Below are 23,613 nucleotides of genomic sequence, written 5' to 3' on the forward strand. Positions count from 1 at the left end.
CTGTCTCGCACAAGAACTGCCCAAAACTGTTACAGACACTGTTCTCTTTAGGAAAGTGGGTGTACAGGATAGAGCAGAAGCCTTGAGACAAAAAAAGCAAGAGTGAAACAAGGAGCAAGTGAAAAGGAGAATGAGGGTTAATCCATAGTGGCAGTAAGAAAAAGTAGCAGACAGAGATGCAGGACCTGAGTTAAAGGAAAGGGTGATTGTTAGGATATTATTGTAGGCCGAGCCATATTCCACTGTCGCACGGCACCTCTTTGACTGTTAAGACAGGTTTCTATGTATCCTCACTGCTCCACATACCCTTAAGTGGTTATCTCTGAAATAACCTGTATCTCTCATCCTTCTGAAAAAGACTGACATTCAAACTCTTCTCACATGCTATAATTCTCAGATTATTATAGGAGACATTTATAAGTCCATTAAAAAAAATTTTAGGGCTTCCCTGGTGGTGCAGTGGTTGAGAGTCCACCTGCGGATGCAGGGGACACGGGTTCGTGACCCGGTCCGGGAAGATCCCACATGCCACAGAGTGGCTGGGCCCGTGAGCCATGGCCACTGAGCCTGTGCATCTGGAGCCTGTGCTCTGCAATGGGAGAGGCCACAACAGTGAGAGGCCCGCGTACCGCAAAAAAAAAAAAAATTTAGTGTTATATATGTTGAGTCACATATGCTACATATTTTTTAAAAACATTACAACTAAGGCACAGACCAAGGATTAACTCATTTCTTAAGCATTTAATATGGTACATAACACTATGCTAAGGCTAGACATTGAAATATTAAAATATTATCATAGCCTTCAAGGAGCTTAGTCTTATAGGAGAGTATGAGGAAGGGAAAAACTATGTAGAAAGTATTACAATGGAAACATCTACAGGATATTAAAGAAATGAAAAAATTAAAAAATAAACATTCTGGGACTTCCCGGGCAGTCCAGTGGTTAAAACTCCACGCTTCCCATGCAGGGGGCGCGTGTTTGACCCATGGTCGGGGAACTAAGATCCCACGTGCTGCACAGTGCAGCCAAAAAAAATCAAATAAAATAAAGTAAAATAAGTAAATATTCTGCTCTGTCAGAAGGGCAGGAGAGGACTTCACAGAAGAGTTGACTAGAACATTCTGAGTTAGGGGAAAAAATGTGCAAAGGAATGAATGTGAGAATCTCCAGCACACTTAGGAACAGTAAGTAGTTCAGTGTGATTAGTATCCAGAATAAATTTTTTTAGAATGACAAAAGGTAAAGTTGATAAAAAGCAAGTAGAGGCAATAACATGAAGGGACTTACATGCCACATTTAGGACTTAAGACTTCATTCTCTTTTGTGTTAAGGAAGTACTGAATAATTTTATCGGGGGAAAAAATAATCTGATGTTTATTTTATAACAAAGAGAAGACACGTAAGTTTCTTATTTTCAATAATGGCAGACTAGGACTTCCCTGGTGGTGCAGTGGTTAAGAATCCGCCTGCCAATGCAGGTGACATGGGTTTGAGCCCTGGTCCGGGAGGATCCCACATGTAATGGAGCCCGTGCGCCACAACTAATGAGCCTGTGCTCTAGAGCCTGTGAGCCCCAACTACTGAGCCTGCGTGCCACAACTACTGAGGCCCGCGCGCCTGGAGCCCGTGCTCCACAACAAGAGAAGCCACCACAACGACATGCCCACACACTGTAATGAAGAGTAGCCCCCGCTTGCCACAACTAGAGAAAGCCCACGTGCAGCAATGAAGACCCAATGCAGCCAAAAAATTAATTAATTAATAATAATAATAAAATAATGGCAGACTATATTTTTAGCTTACCATTAAGAACTAAAACTGGGGCCTCCCTGGTGGCGCAAGTGGTTAAGAGTCCGCCTGCCGATGCAGGGGATACGGGTTCGTGCCCCGGTCTGGGAGGATCCCATATGCCGCGGAGCGGCTGGGCCCGTGAGCCATGGCCGCTGGGCCTGCGCATCCGGAGCCTGTGCTCCGCAACGGGAGAGGCCACAACAGTGAGAGGCCCACATACCGCAAAAAGAAAAAAAAAAAAAAAAAAAAGAACTAAAACTGTTGTATAAAATGTAAGATGTCTCAAAAGCATCGAAGAAATGATAGTATGGATACAAACACCAAGCCAAAAGTAAAGCACAGTGAACCCAAAGAGAAAAGAAGCAAATCCACTTGTAATCTGAGATCACTTGCTAGTCCTGGAAAACTAGATCCTACATTTTGATAGCCTCTGAGACAAAGTGGAGGAGGAGAGTTAAAATTGATTAAACTTAATGTTGTTCTTGGACTGGTAGTGATTTCTGCTGCCATAGAAAAACAAAATAAATCCTCTCTGAAGGACTCAAATATTCTAAAAAATAACTTTCAAATAAAATGTCCAACACTCAGCAAAAAATAAGCAGGCACCCAGGAAAACTGTACTCCATTAGATAGAACCAGCAAGCACCACCAAGATAAACATACCCACAAAGACTACAAATACTATACCTACCAGAGTAAGGCAATAGAATACTTCAGCAGAATATATTCAAAGAAATCAAAGCCAGGGAACAAGAAACAGGTGATACAGCACTTTAGGAAAAGAAACAAAGAACTTCTAAAAATAAAACATACGATAACCAAAACTTAGCAAAATAATAGACTATTTTAACCACAGTAAGTGGTTAGGAATAAATTAATGAAGTAGATAACCAATCAGAAAAAACTCCAGAGAACAGCAAGGAAAGGAAAAAAAATGTTAAGTAAGGAAAAGAGGGTGACTTAGATGATAAAGAGAGAAAGTTGAGTGTACATTTAATCAGAATCGAAGACAAAGGAGAGAGAGAATGATACATACTTGAAGAAAGCATGGCTCAGAAATGATGAAAGAGATAAACTCACAGATGGAAGAAGAAAAACAAATTGCACATGAAATGAATAAAAAGAAACCATTCTGAAACTGAAGGAAATCAAAGAGAAAAACAAATATCATATGCTAACACATATATATGGAATCTAAAAAAAAAGAAAAAAAAGTGGTTCTGGGGCTTCCCTGGTGGCACAGTGGTTGAGAGTCCGCCTGCCGATGCAGGGAACACGGGTTCGTGCCCCGGTCCAGGAAGATCCCACCTGCCGCGGAGCGGCTGGGCCCGTGAGCCATGGCCGCTGAGCCTGCGCATCTGGAGCCTGTGCTCCGCAACGGGAGAGGCCACAACAGTGATAGGCCCGCGTACCACAAAAAAAAAAAAAAAGGTTCTGAAGAACCTAGGGGCAGTACAGGAATAAAGATGCAGACATAGAGAATGGACTTGAGGACATGGGAAGGGGGAAGTGTAAGCTGGGACGAAGTGAGAGAGTGGCATGGACGTATATACACGAACAAATGTAAAATAGATAGCTAGTGAGAAGCAGCCACATAGCACAGCGAGATCAGCTCATGCTTTGTGGCCACCTAGAGGGGTGGGATAGGAAGGGTGGGAGGGAGACCCAAGAGGGAGGGGATATGGGGATATATGTATACGTATAGCTGATTCACTCTGTTATACAGCAACAACTAACACAACAATGTAAAGCAATTATACTCCAATAAAGATGTTAAAATAAATAAATGAATAAATAATTTTTAAAAAAGAAACCAGAGGAAACCTGCAGATTACCTTCAAAAGACCAGGTCAAAATGACAGCTTCTCAACAACTAAATTGGAAGCCAGAACACAATATGCCAAGCATAGAAAGGAAGGGAGGGAGAGAGGGAATAGACAAATAACTCATTTTAAAAATGAGCAAAAGAGGGCTTCCCTGGTGGCGCAGTGGTTGAGAGTCCCGCCTGCCGATGCAGGGGACACGGGTTCGTGCCCCTGTCTGGGAGGATCCCACATGCCGTGGAGCGGCTGGGCCCGTGAGCCATGGCCGCTGGGCCTGCGCGTCCGGAGCCTGTGCTCCACAGCGGGAGAGGCCACAACAGTGAGAGGCCTGCGTACCGCAAAAAAAAAAAAAAAAAAAAAAAAATGAGCAAAAGATATGAATAGACATTTCTCCAGAGAATATATACAAATGGCTGATAGGCACAATAAAAGATGCTCAGTAACATTAGTCATTGGGGAAATTCATATCAAAACAACAACGAGATAGTACTTCACAACCAATAGGATGGCTATATTAAAAAGAAAAGTCTTGGCGAGAAAGAAATTGAAACCCTCATATATAGCTGATAGGAATGTAAAATGGTACAGCTGCTTTGGAAAACAGTTTGGCACTCCTCAACAAGTTTTTTCCAGCTTTGTTGAAATATAATTGACATAGAACACTGTTTAAGGTGTTCATACATTGATTTGATACGTCAAAATAAACACAGAGTTACCATATGACCTAGCGTATATATTCTCAGGTATATACCCAAGATAACCGAAAAAAACACGTCACACAAAAACTTGTACACAAATGTTCATAACAGTTTTTATTCATAATAGCCAATAAGCGGAAACAAGTATCTATCAACTGATAGGCAAGCAAAATAAATGGATAAACAAAAATGTGGTATATCCGTACAATGGAATATTATTTGGTCATAAAAAGGAATGAAGTACTGACACCTGCTACAACATGGATAAACCTTGAAAACATTATGCTAAGTGAAGGAAGCCAGACAAAATAATGCCACACAATGTATGATGCATTTATATGAAATATCCAGCATAGGCAAATCCATAGACAGACAGCAGACTAGAAAGCTGGGGAGGGCCGAGGGGGAAGGGGGTAGGAGGAGTGATTACTACTGAGCGTAAGGTTTCTTTCTGGAGTAATGAAAATGTTTTGGCGTTAGACAGCGGTGATGATTGCACAACCCTGTGAATATAGTAAAAAACCACTCAGTTAACACTTAAACGTGTACTTTAAAGTGGTGAATTTTATAGTATGTGACTTATAATTCAATTTTTTTTAATGAAGGCAATTTCTACTTCTAACAATGATGGAATAATAGGGCAGAATTTACCCTCCCATCTTAAACAACTAGAAAACTGAACAAAATACATGAAATAAAATTTTCAGACAATAGATACTGAAAAGTAGCACAGGAGAAAGAAAATAAAGAAAATTAGCTTAACAACTGTCCCAATTTACTGCTGGAAGACAATTTTCTAGCTGAAGCGAAACAAACACAAACAGAACATGACAGTCTCTCTGAAGTGTAGAAACAGATCAGATTTCAGGAAAGGCAAAAGGAGCTAGAGTTTATGGGCAGAGAACTGGCCAGGAAGGAGAGGCTGGGGAGATGTGCAGAAAGATGGCCTCAAGTCTCTGGCTAAGCGCCAATTTGTGCATGTGTAAGAGGAAACACACGGAAAGAAACACTGAAACAATGCACAGAGCTCATAGCGGAAAGACCTAGTAGTCTAACATGGCTAAACTATCCCTAGGCTAAAGGATGCTCTGAACCTGCACTAACAAAGATTTAAAACCAATCCGTGGGGACTTCCCTGGTGGTCCAGTGGTTAAGAATCCTCCTCCCAATGCAAGGGACGTGAGTTCGATCCCTGGTCAGGGAACTAAGATCCCACATGCCATGGGGCAACTAAGTCCGCGCGCCACAACTAGAGAGCCCACGTGCCGCAACTACTTAGCCCGTGCACCACAACTAGGGAGAAGCCCGCACACCGCAACAAAAGGTCCCTCATGCTGCAGAAAAGATTCCACGTGCCGCAAAGATCCTGAAAGCCTCAACTAAGACCTGATGCAGCTAAATAAATAAATAAATAAATATTTAAAACCAATCCTCAAAAAGATCAGACTAATTTCAAGTAAGTTAACTGTGAACAAGAATAAAGCCCAACACCATTTCAAGGAAATTTTTAAAAATCCAGACCCCTTAACACAAAACACACCTTTCCAGTATAAAATCAAAAATTACCAAGCACGAAAAGAAGCCTAAAAATAACACCCGTAACAAGAAGAAAGGTCAATTGACAAAAACTGACCCAGAAATAGCAAAGATTAAAATACTAAAGCATCTATTACAGCTGGGGTCCCCAGTCCCCAGGCCATGGACCGGTACCGGTCCGTGGCCTGTTAGGAACCGGGCCACACAGCAGGAGGTGAGCGGCGGATGAGTGAGCGAAGCTTCATCTGTATTTACAACCGCTCCCCATTGCTCGCATTGCCACCTGAGCTCCGCCTCCTGTCAGATCAGTGGCAGCATTAGATTCTCATAGGAGCGCAAACCCTGCTGTGAACTGCGCATGCGAGGGATCTAGGTTGCGCACTCCTTATGAGAATCTAGTGCCTGATGACCTGAGGTGGAGCTGACGCAGTGATGCTAGCGCTGGGGAGCGGCTGCAAATACAGATCATCATTAGCAGAGAGGTTTGACTGCACAGAGACCCTAATAAATCAACTGCTTGCAGACTCATATCAAAACTCTATCAGTGAGTGGAAAGTGACAGTTAAGCTGCATCTGGCGGCAGGCTTTACAGTGGCAAGTGAGTTGATGTACTTCAATTGTACAACTGCATGGGGTGGCAGGCTTTAAGTCAGAAACTGACACTTACTTCAGTCCGCGCGTGGCCTGCCCACTTCTGGCCGCACCTCCTTCCTGCACTGTGCACTTGTCTCAAGCTAACCCTCGCCAAAATGAGTAACAAACGTCGCTGGAGAGCTTCTTTGAAAAGGGGAAAAGACACAATGACGAGACAGCAGAAGACTCTAAGACGGCCAACAAAAAGAGAGCTGCATTTAAAAGAAAACACCAAGAGTCCTACTTAAATTACAGGTTCATTGCCACAGGTGATTCACATTCTCCAAGCCCGCTTTGTATAACATGTGGCAATTAGCAATCTGAGGAAGACATGAAACCCTCAGAACTGTTTCGCCACATGGAGACCAAGCACCCTGCATTAAAAGACAAGCCTTTGGAGTTTTTCAAAAGAAAAAAACGTGAACACGAAGAATAGAAGCAATTATTGAAGGCCACCACTTCATCAAATGTGTCTGCACTGAGAGCATCATTCTTAGTCCCTAACCGCATTGCTAAAGCTAAGAAGCCCTTTACTGGGCTTCCCTGGCGGTCCAGTGGTAAAGAATCCGCCTTACAATGCCAGGGACACGGGTTCGATCCCTGGTCGGGGAACTGAGATCCCATATGCTGCAGGGCAACTAAGCCCCCACACTGTCACTACTGAGCTTGCGCGCCTCAACTAGAGAGCCTAGGTACCGCAAACTACAGAGCCCACACGCCCTGGAGCCTGCGCGCCACAGCTAGAGAATAGAAAACCTGCACACCACAACTAGAGAGAAACCTGTGCATCGTACCAAAGAGCCTACGCACTGTAATGAAAGATCCCGCGTACCTCAATGAAGATCCTGCGTGCCGCAACTAAGACCCGATGCAGCCAAAAATAAGCTAACTAAATAAATAGATAATAAATAAATCTTTTTAAAAAAGCCCTTTACCATTGGTGAAGAGTTGAGCCTGCCTGCTGCTAAGGACATCTGTCATGAACTTTTAGGAAAGGCTGCAGTTCAAAACGTGGCACGTGTTCCTCTTCTGGCTAGCACCATAACTAGACGAATTGATGAAATAGCAGAGGATACTGAGGCACAATTGTTAGAGAGGATTAATGAGTCACCATGGTACGCAATCCAGGTTGACAAGTCTACTGATGTTGACAAGGCAACAATGCTTGTTTTTGTGCGATATATCTTTCAGGAGGATGTGCATGAGGATATGTTATGTGCACTTTTGTTGCCAACCAACACAATAGCTGCAGAACTCTTCAAGTCTTTGAATGATTACATATCAGGAAAAGTGAATTGGTCATTTTGTGTCGATATATGCAGGCACAGAGCAGCTGCCATGACTGGACGGCTTTCTGGTTTCACTACTCAGGTCAAAGAGGTTGCTTCTGAATGTGAGTCTACACACTGTGTCATCCATAGGGAAATGCTGGCTAGCTGAAAAACGTCACCTGAACTTAACGTTTTGCAGGATGTGATTAAAATTATCAACCATATTAAAATACATGCCCTTAACTCACATCTGTCCACACAGCTCTGTGAGGAAATGGACGCAGAGCACACACGTCTTCTCTTATACACAGAAGTGAGATGGCTTTCTAAAGGTAGATCACTGGTCAGAGTTTTTGAGTTATGAGAGCCACTCCAGAGATTTCTTTTAGAAAAACAGTCACCACTGGCAGCACATTTCAGTGCCACAGAATGGGGTCGCAAAACTTGCTTACTTGTGTGACATATTCCACCTGCTCAGCGACCTCAATCTGTCACTTCAGGGGAGAACAACCACTGTGTTCAAGTTGGCAGATAAAATGGCTGCGTTCAAAGCCAAACTGGAATTATGAGGGCAATGAGTGAACACTAGGATTTTTGACATGTTTCAAATATTAGCAGAGATTTTGAAAGAGGCTGAGCCAGGGCCTTCTTTCTCCCAGCTGGTGCATGATCACCCATCTCAGCTTTCAAAAGAGTTTGAGCATTACTTCCCAGCCACAAAAGACCCCCGAACTGGGAAGGAATGGATCTGCGACCCATTTGTGAATAAGCCCGGTGAATCGACTTTGTCTGTGCTAGAAGAGGATCAACTGCTTGAGATCGTAAATGACGGTGGCCTTAAAAGTATGTTTGAGACAACTTCAAATCTCCATACGTTCTGGATTAAAGTCAAGGCGGGATATCCTGAGATTGCCACAAAAGCACTGAAAAGCCTGCTTCCGTTTTCAACATCCTATCTTTGTGAAGCAGGGTTTTCTGCAGTGACACACAAACCAAAACGAGATTACGGAGTAGACTGGACCTAAGCAACACACTTCAGGTGTCAATGTCTCCCATCACCCCCAGGTGGGACCATCTAGTTGCAGGAAAACAAGCTCAGGGTTCCCACGGATCCTGCATTATGGTGAGTTGTATAATCATTTCATTATATAGTACAATGTAACAATAGCAGAAATAAAGTGCACAATAAACGTAATGCTCTTGAATCATGTGAAACCATCCCCCCACCCCCACCTCCCCGGTCCGCGGAAAAACTGTCTTCCACGAAACCGGTCCCTGGCGCCAAAAAGGTTGGGGACCGCTGTAGTACAGAAGTTATAGGTTTGGGTTCCTTACATTGGATCACAGCAAACTGTAAGGATAAAAGGTTTCTTCCTGTTCTCTATTAAGAGAAATAATTCTGAATTCTAAAAAGTTAGTAATACACTGAAATAATAAGAGTGAAAATAATTCACTTGAATAGTAGTTTAGATTTTTATTTTTTAAACTGGATATCTTCTTTTAAAGCTCTTTAGTATTTTTCCCATTTTCTCTCATATTCTCTTACTTCCTCAGAATTCATTGTCTTGAGATTTGCTCGCTTATAAAGACAAAATGAAGTAAAAGTACAAAGAAATGACAAAGTGAGGACCTACCTGAAGTCTTGCTAGTTGAGCAGTACGGGCTACTATTTTATTGTATGGCTCAACAATTTTTGCTTTCATCCTAAAGGAAAAACAGAAAGAGGAGTGACAAAATCATCTTCAAAATATCAATGGGTAAAAATCTTTCCATTTCATTTATTTACAAAATGAACAACAGTACCTATCAACAGCTCCCTGTAAAGCCCCAATTCTTGTCTGCATCATCTGAAGGACACCTAGGAAAACATAACAGCTTACATTACTTTACAAATTTACGAGGGTTCAAATTGGCTAAAAAGTTAAAAGAAAAAAATAGAGAAATTTTTCCATTTTTTTCTGCCGTCATCATAATCCAACCAATATCTTTTACCTAGACTACTGCAAAAACTTCTAACTAGTCTTCCCCGTCCCAACCTTGCTCCACTAAAGAAGTCTGACAAGGAATGGGAAGTGACTGCTTAATGGGTACAGGGTTTCCATTTGAGGTGATGAAAAAGTTCTGGAACTGGATAGTGATGGTTGCACAACACTGTAAATGCAATTAATAGCACTAAGTTATATAGTTTAAAATGGTTAAAGTGGTAAATTTCATGTTAATGTGTATTGTACTACAATTACAAAAAAAGAAGCATGGGACCTCCCTGGTGGCGCAGTGGTTAAGAATCCACCTGCCAATGCAGGGGACACGGGTTCAAGCCCTGGTCCAGGAAGATCCCACATGCTGCAGAGAAACTAAGCCCGTGTGCCACAACTACTGAGCCTGCACTCTAGAGCCCGCAAGCCGCAACTACTGAGCCCGTGAGCCACAACTACTGAAGCCCGCATGCCTAGAGCCCCTGCTCCGTAAGCAGAGAAGCCACCGCAGTGAGAAGCCCACGCACCGCAATGAAGAGTAGCCCCTGCTCGCCTCAACTAGAGAAAGCCCACGCCCAGCAATGAAAACCAAACACAGCCAAAAAATAAATTAAGAAATTTATTTTTTAAATTATATTAAAAAAAAAGCCTGAGTGATCTTTGGAAGTGCAAATTATAACCCTCATCTGCTAAAACCCTTCCCCAGTCTCCCCTTTGCTCCTATGTTAAAACTAAAGGCCATGGCTTGGTCTACAAGGCCCTGAATGATCTGGAAATGAGGTACTCTCCTCCTGGTATACTCTCTCTAACCCCCAATGCTAGATAGATAATAAATATGGACAGCAAGTATATTATTGCCTTTACTCTCTACTTATATAACATGATGAAGAACTGCTTATAAAATTGTAAAATTATTTTCAGGAAGACAGATCTGAAATTTTACTTTTTTATATGCCTAAAAATGGGCTTTCCAATATTACAGATTTAATTATTTTGAACTATATTCTTTAAAACTCAGTTTCTATATTCAACTGGCATAGCTGTAGTTCTGAAACATAGCATTCTAAATAAATTTAAGTATAGAATGTTGTCATATTAGATGAAGTAATTTCAGAACTAATTAATACTCCTATCTGCATACAAATGTTTTAATATGGCTCAGTCCAATAGAATCCTTTCTGAACCCAAGGATTTCTGCCGGTATTATGGTTCACTGACCTTAAACCTCCAAGAATGAACTGGCTTTCCTTGTTATCATCACTTCCTCACATCTTATTCTCTCCACAACCCACTCACAAAACCTTTCACACATATGCCACCAAAACAGATGTTGTCAACGCCACCAGAAATCTCCAAGGTGCTGAATTCTATTGTCAGTTCTCTCTTGATCTTGTTCTAACTCTCAGAAATGCACTACACGTTGAACCACTCCCTCCCTAAAACATTTTTTTCTCTGGGCTTCCAAGGCATCACCCTCGTGGGCTCCCTCTGATGGCATGAGTTGCTCCCACGCCTTCTCTGTTAGATCTCTACATGCTGGAGTACTCCAAGATTTGATCCTCAGCCATCTTCTCTTCTCCATCTAGAATCTCTCTTAGGGATTTCATTCAATCCCAATGTTTTAAACACTATCTGTTCAATAAAATACTGATTTTCTATACACACATATGTACATACATCTATATAGATTTTCTTTATACCTGCCTATCGATACACACACCCACACCCACACACACACACACAAATCTCTAGCCCTGAACTTTCTTCTGACAAATTTAAGACACCCAAGATAACGTCTGCCCCACCATGATCCTCTCCAGTGTGACACACCTCAGTTACTCATCTATCCAATTTTTCAGACTAAAATCTTAGGAATCACTGTTGGTGACTTTTTTCCCTCAGACCTTTCATTTCCCATCAACAAATCCTATCAGCTCTACCCCCATTCTATCCCATTCACTTCTCTCTCTTTACATCCACCACTAATTCAAGGCACCATCAATGTCTACTACTCTAATAGCTTCTAAATTGGTACCCCAGATTCTACTCTTGCCTTCCTATAGAGCCACCAGCGAAAACTTTTTAGAGCATTAATCACATCTCTAATTAAAACCCTCCAACTGTTTACCATTGCATTTAGAATGAAAATCAAAATTCCTTCCCAAGAACCCCATCTACAATTCTTTCCCTCGTTCACTAAACTCTAGTCATACTAGCCTTTTCTTTCTGCCCTACAAACATGCCATGCTAATTCCATTTATTGGTCCCTCAGCTTACCACACTCTCCTCCCCAGATAGTCATGTGGTAGCTCTTTCTCATCATTCAGATCTCAGTTCAAATGTCATCTTCTCAGAGAAGCATCTCCTGCCCATCCTAGCTAGTAAGGAACTCCCATTCTTCTACCTCATCAACTATTTTATTTTCTTTTAGGACTTAAAAGTACCTGAAGTTCCCTACTTACACATTTTTTTTTGGTCTAATTCCCTACCTAGAACATAAATATCACGAGAACAGTGACTCTATTGTTCACAGGTGCCTGGTACCTAACAAGTTCTCAATTACTATTTGACTGAGTGAGCAAATAAATGAAGAAATTAGGCTATCTTTTTAATAAAATAGGCTTAATTAAATATACCTCCAAACTCCATAAGGACAGGGACTCTGTATATTGTTACAGCTGCCTGGAATCTAACAAATTCTCAATTAAAATTTAAATGCATAAATAAACAAAAAATGAAGAGAGAGTAAATTTTAATAAAATAGGCTAAGTAAATATATCTCCAAATGAATTATATGGCCAAAATTTTAAATATATAGGAGAAAAAGCAGATGAAGTAGAAGTTGGGGTAATACTCATTTTCAAATACATAACACATATCTCAAAAAGTTTAATAAATGATTAGAAATACACATCATGCTAAAATGAATACTAATTGATTCATACTTTGACTTATGTTCAAATAATCTGGAGAATATTCTTAGATTATCATAGGAATTCAGAGAAGTCAGCCTTTGTACTGTACACAGTCACCCAATGGATAGTCATTCTAACTTAGTCTAACAGCATATTTTAAATGTTTTAACCACTGAAAAGCACTCTGGGGAAAATCAGCACACTATAGAAATAAACACACATAGGGAATTCCCTGGCAGTCCAGTAGTTAGGACTCGGCACTTTCACTGTGGTGGCCCAGGTTCAATCCCTGGTTGGGGAACTAAGATCCTGCAAGCCATGTGCTGTGGCCAATTTAAAAAAAAGAAAAAGAAAAAGAAAACCACAATGAGAAGTATTTCTGTTGTGATGATTCATCTACACCTATATACACTCAAAATCAACGTACTACCGTGACATCCCTATGGGTTTCTATAAAGGAAAAAAACCTTTATTCATTTGTTTACAGAAACTACCATTAAAAACAAGGTATTATTTACTTGCTTCCAGAAACATATAAAAATATTATGAGATTAAAGAAAATTAATTTTCCATAGTAAGTCAGTACCTAGAGCCTCTTAATTTTCCCATGAACATAGTCTGATATCTATCCTAAATATTCAAATAACAAATTGTTATCTCCAAAATACTATGTTCTTCATCAGGATGCCTTACAAACAGTGCACATGCTGAAAATAACATCTTTGAGTGCACATAAGAAATACTAGAGGAAGCATTAAAGAATATTGCATCACAGGGGCTTCCCTGGTGGCGCAGTGGTGGAGAGTCCGCCTGCCGATGCGGGGGACGCGGGTTCATGCCCCGGTCCGGGAGGATACCACATGCCGCGGAGCGGCTGGGCCTGTGAGCCATGGCCGCTGAGCCTGCGCGTCCGGAGCCTGTCCTCCGCAACCGGAGGGGCCGCAGCAGTGAGGGGCCCGCACACGGCAAAAAAAAAAAAAAAAAGAATATTGCATCACAGAAAGCAATATCCTTCTTCCTTAAGAATTTCATCAACATAGGGAAAAATCACTTAGCTTTCTTTTAATGTGCAATGATTAATAGTAATCACAACACAAGTGATAATGGAAAATACAATATTAACATTTCGTATTTATGAGATGCAGTTTAATTTAATAGAGAATGACAAATTCATAAGATACAGTCAAACAAAAATAAGAGAGTTCATAATAAAAATCCAATGTATTATTATTCTACTATACTTTCATTTTTGAAAAGCATTTCAAAGAAATAGGAAAGAATTCAAGCCTATTTCCACTACTTTAGTGGATTTGATTTTGGTTTTGTTTCTCTTTTTTTTTTGGCCACGCCACGCGGCTTGCTGGATCCTAGTTCCCCAACCAGGGATTGAACGTGCGTCCATAGCAGTCAAAGTGCGGAGTCCTAACCACTGTAACCACTGGAATTCCCCTGCTTATTTGTTTTAATTAACTAACAGTTATAAAAGCACTAAATATGTGCCAGGAATTGTTTGAAGTATTTTGTTAACTCATTTAATCCTCTAAATAACATATTAGTACATATTAATACTCCTCCTTTATAGATAAAACTGAGGCACAGAAAGGTTAAGTAAGTTCTCCAAAGTCACACTTCTAGTAGGTGGGAAAAGGATTTAAACCCAGAGAGTTTAGCTCAGGGGTCAGCAAAGTTTTATTAAAGTTTTGTTGGAACACAGCCACACACATTCGTTTCCATATTACCTGGCTGCTTTCACCCTGTAACAGCAGAGTTTAGTAGTTGCAACAGAGTCGGTATGGCCTGCAAAGTCTAAACTATTTACTTTCTGACCCTTCACAGGAGAAGTTTCCAAGCCCAGGGCTAGCTCTGTACAATATATAATAGTTAATGGAAATATACCTTCCAAAGACTCAATCCCAGTTGCTTGTGCCAATAAATCCTCATGTCTTGCAACGACCTGAAAATCAAGAAGGAATAATCAGCACTGCAAGTATTAAGTATTTTAATTTATAACCACAAAGTAGAATTGAAGGGCTCTCTCTTTATGGAAAGTGGGAAAATGCTAATACAAAAAATACAGGTTATAAAGGTGTGTTTGAGCTGAATGACTGGTGGGAGCACAAACACGCTATATAGCTCAACACAGAGCCAAAGACGTCTCTTCATTAGCCCCGTGGTTTCCTAGGGGGATGTGCAGGAGGAGTTGTGCCCAAACTGAAAAACAAAAACCAGCTAATTCTTGCCATGCTAATTACTACACGCTTCCCTTTTAAAGAGTGTTTTCAAACAGCAGGTTCTTTTAGTTCTTGCATTTAATTCAGCATCATCAAGACCACATTCTAATTTGGAAAGATAAAGCAGAGTCAGCGCCTCCCTAAACATCTCTCTGCTTCCAGCTTCCTAATGTCACAGCAAATCCTCTTCCCTGCAGAAGACTGGTATTTTTAAGAAAATTAGGGCAGTGTGAATACTCATATCAAAAAAAAAAAAACCCATAAAAGTTAAGAGTTAAAGGCTACACACAAGAGAGTCCTAGAAACACCAAGAAATCAAGCAAATCTTTAGAACAATGCAGGAATCCTTACTATTTTGTACCCTTTATTACAATGAATAAGAAGTTTCATGTCTAGTCTGTAAACTGAAGCTCCTAATCAACAAAGATTCATTCAATGGAATGCCTAAATCCTCTACTTTGTCCTCTTTCACATGTCACTTGTCATTCTAGCAAGTTCCTCTATCACAAAGCTAAAATAAGTGTTACTATTGGTCTCCTATGTCTCTTATCCAGAAGACATCTGAGTTCTCCCCAGTCCACTGATAAGGTCATTAATGTGTCCAACCTAACAAGATGAATATTTTTCTAATTCTCTATTCTTTGTCCCTTGTGATACTCTGGAAAGGTTGAAAAGACTAAAACTACAATTTCATAGACTCCCCTGTGGTCAACTGGATGAATTTCCAAGAGATTTAGAAGACAGAAGAAAGAGGAAAACTATCTTCCCATTACTGTTTCAGCTAGTAAGCAAAGTCCTGAGACCTGAGGATTTAGAGACAGTTGAGACAGCCCTATAGATCATTCCAGAGTTCAGTTACCAAGCATCCAGAAGCTGAACTTTAGCAGTGGCATGGGCGGTAACAGCAGGAGCTTCCAGGTCTCTGTGTTGCATCTGTGGTAGATCCTTCAACTCATTCCATTAGCTGTCCATCCAATACTCTGTATTAAATATCTTACTGCTTTAAATACCTAGAGTGGTTTCTGCTTCTTGTACTAAAGCCCTGACTAATACATACTTTGGTACATCTTTTGTAATTTTAATCATCTCAATGATATTTTAAATTATTTTTATTATATTTTATTTACTGGTTTGGTTAGCATTATCCCAATTTTGCTTGTGCAGAAAAACAATTGTAGCAGGTTCAGATCTCATACCAGGAATCAGAGACTTCCTCCACCCTACATCCAGAACCATGGTAAGTATAACTTGCCCCCTCTAGGAGATGTTAAATAGATTTTAAGTTTTTACCGATTCCTTCAGAGAAGGTACTATATGCAAAGAATAAGGAAAATGCCAACCACAAAAAGGCAGAAAGAATTTCAGGTGGCTCCTGCAAAAAGCTACCCCCTGAGAAACCTAGGCAGAATTAAGTGCATTTTCCCCTGCTCCCATAGACACTTTGTGCTATTCTATTTAAAACAGGCATCACTTGCCTGTCATTATTTCTGTCTGTATCTGCCACTGGTCTGTGAATCCTTGGAGAGCCAGGAAATGTTTTCATTTTTCTATCTGCACAGCCTAAAGCAAAGCCTGACAACTAAAACTGTCCTATAAATGTTTCTCAGTAAGTATTGATCTCTAATTATATAATCAGAATTTTAAACTGACCTTAAAAGTCACCCCAGTCTGAACCAATCTGCTTTTTTTTAAAGAATTGTCTGTAATATATACTTCTTTTTTTAAATAAATTTATTTATTTTTTTTTTATTTTTATTTTTGGCTGCGTTGGATCTTAATTGCTGCGCGCAGGCTTTCTCTAGTTCCGAAAAGCGGGGGCTACTCTTCGTCGCGGTGTGCAGGCTTCTCACTGCGGTGGCTTCTCTCGCTGCGGAGCACAGGCTGTAGGCGCACGGGCTTCAGTACTTGTGGCACGTGGGCTCAGCAGTTGTGGTTCATGGCCTCTAGAGTGCAGGCTCAGTAGTTGTGGCGCACAGGCTTAGTTGCTCCACAGCATGTGGGATCTTCCTGGACCAGGGCTCAAACCCGTGTCCCAGGCATTCGCAGGCAGACTCTTAACCACTGCGAAACCAGAGAAGCCCCAAACTGCTCTTTTAATTGATGAAGTAAGACACGAAAAACTTAAGGGAACATGACTCGTTATACCAGATCTAGGTTTCCTGGAAAACAGTTCATTTATTCATGCAATTTGTTCATTCATTTAAATATTTAAGTGCCTACTCAGAAAGAAAGGCAACACTAGGAAGTACACCATAAAACCACCCTATAAAAATCACAGAATTGTAGAAGAGGAAGGAACCTTCAAGATTTTCTTCTACAATCTCCTCTTCCCCCTTATTCACTCCAACCCATTCCATAGTTTTTTTTTCCTTTTTTTTTTTAAGAAAGCAAGACTGAAAGGCATTACACGATACGAAAGGTAACAGCACAACTGAGATTCGGACCTATCTCCTAACTCCCCTCATTGTGTTCTATCCACCACAAATTTATCAACTTTCTGTAATTTCATCAAATGTTACATTTTGTGCTCATAAAGTGTGAACTGCTGATGGGAACATCCCAGTTTTTCTTATTCGCACTGTTCTGCCTCCAAAATTCCATTTTCTATTATCTTTATCGAAGACATCCTATTTTTTGACTACCTATACTCTCTCCATATCAGTTAAGATGATGAGAACAAAGTATGAATAAAAGGTTTTGGAGAGATGGGTATATCCATTTTCAAATAACAAAAAGTAGTTTACAGAAAACTTTTCGAAGATATACTTGGAAAAATATACATTTGTTCATGTAAATATGCATTTAGATTAAATAATAAAAGCATTATAAAAATGATATATTATCACTCTGGGTTGAATAAATTGTATGATCCAGAAAACTGGAATTACCTGTAAGTGCAGTTCTTTATCCAACTGACTGATTCCTTGGGCAAGTTTTGCTAGTTGTTCAGCAATTACAGCTTGATGAATAGATTGAGAAGTATAAGTCTTTACATCAAAGTCTTCATTTAAAAAATCACTATAACACTCTGGGGAAAAAAATACGAAAAAATCCTTATTAATTACACTGCACCAAACCAGATATTAAACAACAGAACAATTATAATCATAGTTAGCATAGTTTTAGGTCTTTCTATACACCAGAAAGTACTGAAAAGGCTTTCTGTTGTAAATAAGAGATGGTAGCAACAGCAGAAGAGACTGATAAAATTCACTAAGAACTTACTGCGCGTCAGGCACTGATACAAGCACTTTATACATACTAACTCATTCAACGTTCACACAACCCTGATGGAACTATCATTCTCCCCGTTTCACAGGTGAAGAGACAGGCACAGACAGGACATGCAAATTGTGCAACTTCACTGTTTTAACCCAGGCAGTGTAGCTGCAGAGCCCACGCTCTGGACTACTATGCATATTCCTAAAAGCTAGTTTTTAATCAGTGAGTCAAAAGGAAAATATTGAGTAAAAGATTGAAAAAAAAAAAAAAAAACTACTAACCACAGCTTTTAACACAAGAAAACAAGGTCACTGACAATGACAATAGGAAAACTGACTGTAGTTGATAACTATGGTCTCCAGCATCTCCAGACTGATGCACAAATACTGTTGTAATAAAGTGAATCTGAAATTTTAATAGAAGTAGGCAAATGCAAACTTACAGGTATTACTGAAATTTTGGATTTATGGGTGAAATAAGTAAATGGAAAGAGAAACCATGTTGGAAGTAGACCCCTAAGAGAAAGAAAAAAAAGGGACTTCCCTGGAAGTCCAGTGGTTAAGAATCTGTGCCTCCATTGCAGGGGGCACAGGTTCGATCCCTGCTTAGGGAACTAAGATCCCACATGCCACGCGGCACAGCCAAAAAATAAATAAATAAAAATTTTACAACAAGAAGTGATGCTAGATGTTAAGAAGATATCTTTCTGTACAGAAATCCACAAGTTTGTGGGTGAAAGGAAAGTGGAGAGAATTATGAGTGAAAAATAGATACACAGAAGTGAAGTCAATGTAGGTATAAACAATTATCTCCTAGCCATATGGTAGATATACGTAAGACTGCCTTGACAGAGATTATGAAACTAACAAGCTATAAAATAGAGTACTTATAAGAAAACTTCAATTGTCTATATCCACTATAATGTATACTCCATGAGGGCAAGTTCTTTGTTTTGTGTACTACCACATCCATAGAGCCTGAACAATGCCTGACACATGGCAGGTGTTCAATACTGGTTGAATGCATGAATTAATCTATGTATCAGCTGCAAGTATCATTCTGCTAAAAGCAAAGACTCATTCTTGACGACTCTCAAAGTGTTGTGGAGTGAAAGAAGGAAACTGCTACTTTGGCCTTAATTCTGAGAACCCCATTTCCTTCGAGTTTGCCAAGTTCTCAGAATTAAGGATCCTGTCAGGCAGACAAGTGGAGAAGGCTATTCCAAGAGGGAAGGTTTAGAGGCAGCAAATGTAATGGCATATTTTGAGGAATAAGGATAATACTGACTTAAGTATGTCTAGATCACAGTGTGCTTTGGGCAGAAAGGGTAAAGAATGATAGGATTTGAGGTTCCAAAGGAAGACTGGGGTGCAGTTTGAAAAGAGGCTGGTAAAATACCCAAAATGTTCAGACTATTTTCCATTTAAGGTTTTAAAGCCAAGAAAGAGCTCTGTTAGCCTTGTGTTGTAGAACAGTTTCTGGCAGCTGTATGGAGGATGACTGAAAAGGGATTAGCCACGTGGTGGTGCGCTGGGGCTGGCTCGGATTGGATCCTGAGAGCCAACTGTTAATCTCTCAGGAATTCTGTGAGCCAGTTGACAGCACAAGTACGTATCTTAAAACTGATGATGGGGGCTTCCCTGGTGGCGCAGTGGTTGAGAGTCCGCCTGCCGATGCAGGGGACACGGGTTCGTGCCCCGGTCCGGGAGGATCCCACATGCCGCGGAGCGGCTGGGCCCGTGAGCCATGGCCGCTGAGCCTGCGCGTCCGGAGCCTGTGCTCCGCAACGGGAGAGGCCACAACAGTGAGAGGCCCGCGTACGGCAAAAAAAAAAACACTGAACATGGTAAGGGTACTTACACCATGAAAATTAGCATACACTACAAAATCAGGGCTTCTTCTATTTTCCCAGGATGCTAATTTACCAACACACCCATGGAATAGAGCCACAGAGGCCAGTAAGGTGCTATGTTAACAGCCCAAGTGACAGGATGAAGACTAAGATAGTAGCAGTAAGACTGTCGAGGAAGTGACAAATTTGACAAATATTCAGACACCATAATGTATAGGACTTAGAGACAAGCTGAAAGATGGGTGATTAGGTAGACCAAGAATTAAAGGATGATTCCCAAGTTTCTTGATTAACTGACATAGAGAATTCAGTTTTGCATGAAGTAGTCCACCAGGAATCTTTGTATAAAGATGAACATGAATGTACCCCTGCCTCCAAGGAACTCATAACCTACGTGGGAACAAGCACACATCTAACCTACGTGGGAACAAGCACACATCTAACTTACCACATTCAATTAATGGTAACAGAGACTACCACAGGAAAAGGTTAAAGGAGAGGGGTTTAAAAAAAAATTCATTTCACTTTTCATGTGCAGAACCCATACTATTTGTTCCTATGTAGATTTTTATATTAGAACCAGTAGTGCTTGTTCACTGTCAAGACAGAAATGTCGGGCTTCCCTGGTGGCGCAGTGGTTGAGAGTCCGCCTGCCGATGCAGGGGACACGGGTTCGTGCCCCGATCCCGGAAGATCCCACATGCCGCGGAGCGGCTGGGCCCGCGAGCCATGGCCGCGGAGCCTGTGTGTCCGGAGCCTGTGCTCCGCAACGGGAGAGGCCACAGCAGTGAGAGGCCTGCGTACCGCAAAAAAAAAAAAAAAAAAGACAGAAATGTCCAGTAGAGAGTGGTTCTATAGCTCAGAAGAGAGGTAAGGGCCATATGTGTATATTTGGATACATATTAATTTTCAAACTATGAAAAAAAGACCAGATGATTTAGGAAGACATTTTAGAATGCACAAAAAAACGAAAATGGGAACGACAGAGTTCAGAAGCAGGAAAACACCAAAATTTGGGGGTAGATAGAAGAAATGAAAGCAATCAAAGAAATTAAGCGTTCAGAGAGAAAGAAAAACAGGAGAGAATGGCAAAAAACCAAAGGGCCAGCTTAGAGAAAGTCAGTAGTGTCAAAGATCTTATAAAGATCAGACGCAATGAAGGCTGAATACTGGCCATTGGATTTGGCATCTGAAGACAGACTGTCCTTCATGCTTCTCTTTTAGCTTTCTCATGCCTATAGGAGGCACATCAGAAACACCTCACAAAATTTCAAACTACGCATCTGCTGACCAACCCTCTCAATCCTATCCTCTATCACTGGCAGACCCCTAACACAGTGGATCACTGTTACTGATGGAAATGTTTAATTCCTTAGGAATGTTGTGGGAGGGAAGAGTGGAGTGAACAACTGAATTAGGGGCAAAAGGAAGACGACAAGCATCTAAAGAAAGCTGAAAAAGAACACTTAGAGAATTAGGAAATTTTTTAAAAAATGGAACAAGCCACATGAGGCAAGTATTTCAAGAAAAGATTCGAACCCTTTCATAAGTTCAAGTAAGATAAGGACCGAAACAAGTGTCCATTTGATTTATCCACAAGAAAGTCACTGGAGACCTTGGCAAAGCAATTTCAATGGCATAGAATGAGGATAACTGGGTCCTTGAGGAGACAGGAAGAAAATCCAGAGCACCAAGGAGACGGACTGTCCTTAGGAAGGAATGGAGACTTCTCTTCTTTAATAATTGAAAATACAACAGAAAAGAAGGAAGAAAGAATGACTGCAGGTTCAGGCTTAGTTTATAGGTTTAACCGCAAGAAATGGAGGAAGCGCATATCTAATAGATTCTTTTTTTTTTTTTTTTTTAGGGAACTTGAAAACCAATTGTTGAGCTTGAAGGGAGTGGTTTGAAAAGAGTAGATTTAAATAATTATTGTGGAAGATGGCAAAGAGAACTAAATAGGAAAATACAGAAAGCAGAATTGAGGACTGTTTACCCTCCAAAAACTGATTAAAATTGCTGGAATGCACCCAGGTGAAATAAATACCCAGGCGCGGCATGTACTGTTTCCTCCACTTCACCTGGGAAAGTCCTATTTACACCTCAAAACCAACTCCATCTAGAAAGCCTTTCCTGACACTCCCTTAAACCACTCCCAGTTATCATCCTCTTTTGTATTAATGTTTTACTTCGTATACAATTCTACTGCTACCCTTACAACACTGTATTACGGTGCCTACCTTTATAACTCTACAGGACTATTTCTCCTACCAAAATGGTGAGCTACTTGAGGGTGGGAATTGCGTATATATCAGGAGCTCAAAACTTGGTTAACCTGAATTTAAATTAAGGTACAAAGATGCATTAGCCAGAGATCCTAATCTAGAGAACATGATCTAGCTCAGAAAACATCATTACTAACTTTTGACAAAAGTATGTAAATTATAATCAGAAGGCAAGGAATTAAGGGCAATAATAAAACATACAACACAGAAAACAAACAGTACTTTAGAACTTTATTTCATTCGTTTAGAACCTATTTTGGTCTACATATGTGTGCATATGCTTCTTTACTGTGATGTTCAATTTTTAAAAACCATTTACTCTGCACCTACTGTAGGCAAGGTACTGTTATTAACTCTGCAGAATATAAAAAGGGGTTTTACAATGAAGTAGACAAGATTAAGTACACTAATTATTTTAATACAAGGTTGAACGTGATGGAGATTAGGGAAGAAAATTAAGAACAGATGAGAAGCATCTTAGAAATTTGAACTTTATTCTGAAAAAAAAGAAGTTTGGGGCATGTTAACTTCATTAATACAATTTTATGTGCTTCTCAAATATACTATGTCTAACTTATCTTATTTCTAGAAACTTCTATCCAAAACTATCAATAAACTTGATTGTTATATTCAATACATATAGTTAATCCCAGCCTGAATGAATGCTCCGAACCCTCCCCCACGTATGGCTGTGGATAAACGACTTGTAAACAAACAAACAAACAAACAAGCGAGCTTGTAACAAGTGGGGCCACCTGTGCAGTCCAAAAATTTATTAACAGGGGGATGTTTCCAACTCTACCTAAAAATGAGACCCCCTTCATCAAGCGCTTGTAATCTGCTCTAGGTCTTAACACTTCTCATAGAATCAAACGCTTCACCCTTTGGTCAAGAACTGCGGTAGCAGTGGGTCACCGGGGGCGGGAACTCGGGGCATCAGTGAAACCCCAGGAGCGTGGAGGGCAGAGCTGAAATGAGGAGCCTCCAGAAATCAGGTGTCCCCAGGACACCCGGAAGGGAAGGAGACAGCAAGTCCCTGGAGAAACAGGTTGGCCAGGCCAGCACCCAGACGCCAGGGGGCCGGGCGGAGGGGAGTGGTCACGCCGAGACAGGAAAACTTTCTGCAAAGCGAAGGGTTGAGTCCACCACTTGGGCCCAGGTGCGGAGCAGGACAATCCCCCAACCCCATGGCCCGGCCAGACCCCGACTCCTTACCGTCCTGCAGGAGCTCCCGGACAGTCGCTGCAGCCGCTCCGGAGCCCAGAGCCGGACGGCCAGGGAGAGCGAGGCCGCCGCCGCCACCTTCCATGTTGGCAGGTGCCGGGGAGATGGCGTCAGCAGCGGCGCGCCCCGCCCAGGTCATGACGCAAAATGCC

At 41.0% G+C, this 23,613-nt stretch overlaps 1 protein-coding gene across 1 annotated transcript in view; it reads right to left on the reverse strand.

Moving 5' to 3' along the window:
• COG5 (component of oligomeric golgi complex 5) overlaps positions 1-23,579 on the reverse strand; it is a 283,477-nt gene extending 259,898 nt beyond the window's left edge. The window contains exons 1-5 of the mRNA XM_060108035.1: positions 23,453-23,579; positions 17,767-17,906; positions 14,544-14,601; positions 9,560-9,614; positions 9,391-9,460 (exon numbers count right to left, since the gene is read on the reverse strand). Of these exons, the coding sequence (XP_059964018.1) occupies positions 9,391-9,460; positions 9,560-9,614; positions 14,544-14,601; positions 17,767-17,906; positions 23,453-23,546 (417 nt within the window). The 5' untranslated portion in view covers positions 23,547-23,579. The remainder of the gene's footprint in view (positions 1-9,390; positions 9,461-9,559; positions 9,615-14,543; positions 14,602-17,766; positions 17,907-23,452) is intronic.
• Between the last annotated feature and the right edge of the window lie 34 nt (positions 23,580-23,613).

Source organism: Mesoplodon densirostris, chromosome 9 (genome assembly GCF_025265405.1).
Source record: "Mesoplodon densirostris isolate mMesDen1 chromosome 9, mMesDen1 primary haplotype, whole genome shotgun sequence".
Lineage (NCBI taxonomy): Eukaryota > Metazoa > Chordata > Mammalia > Artiodactyla > Ziphiidae > Mesoplodon > Mesoplodon densirostris.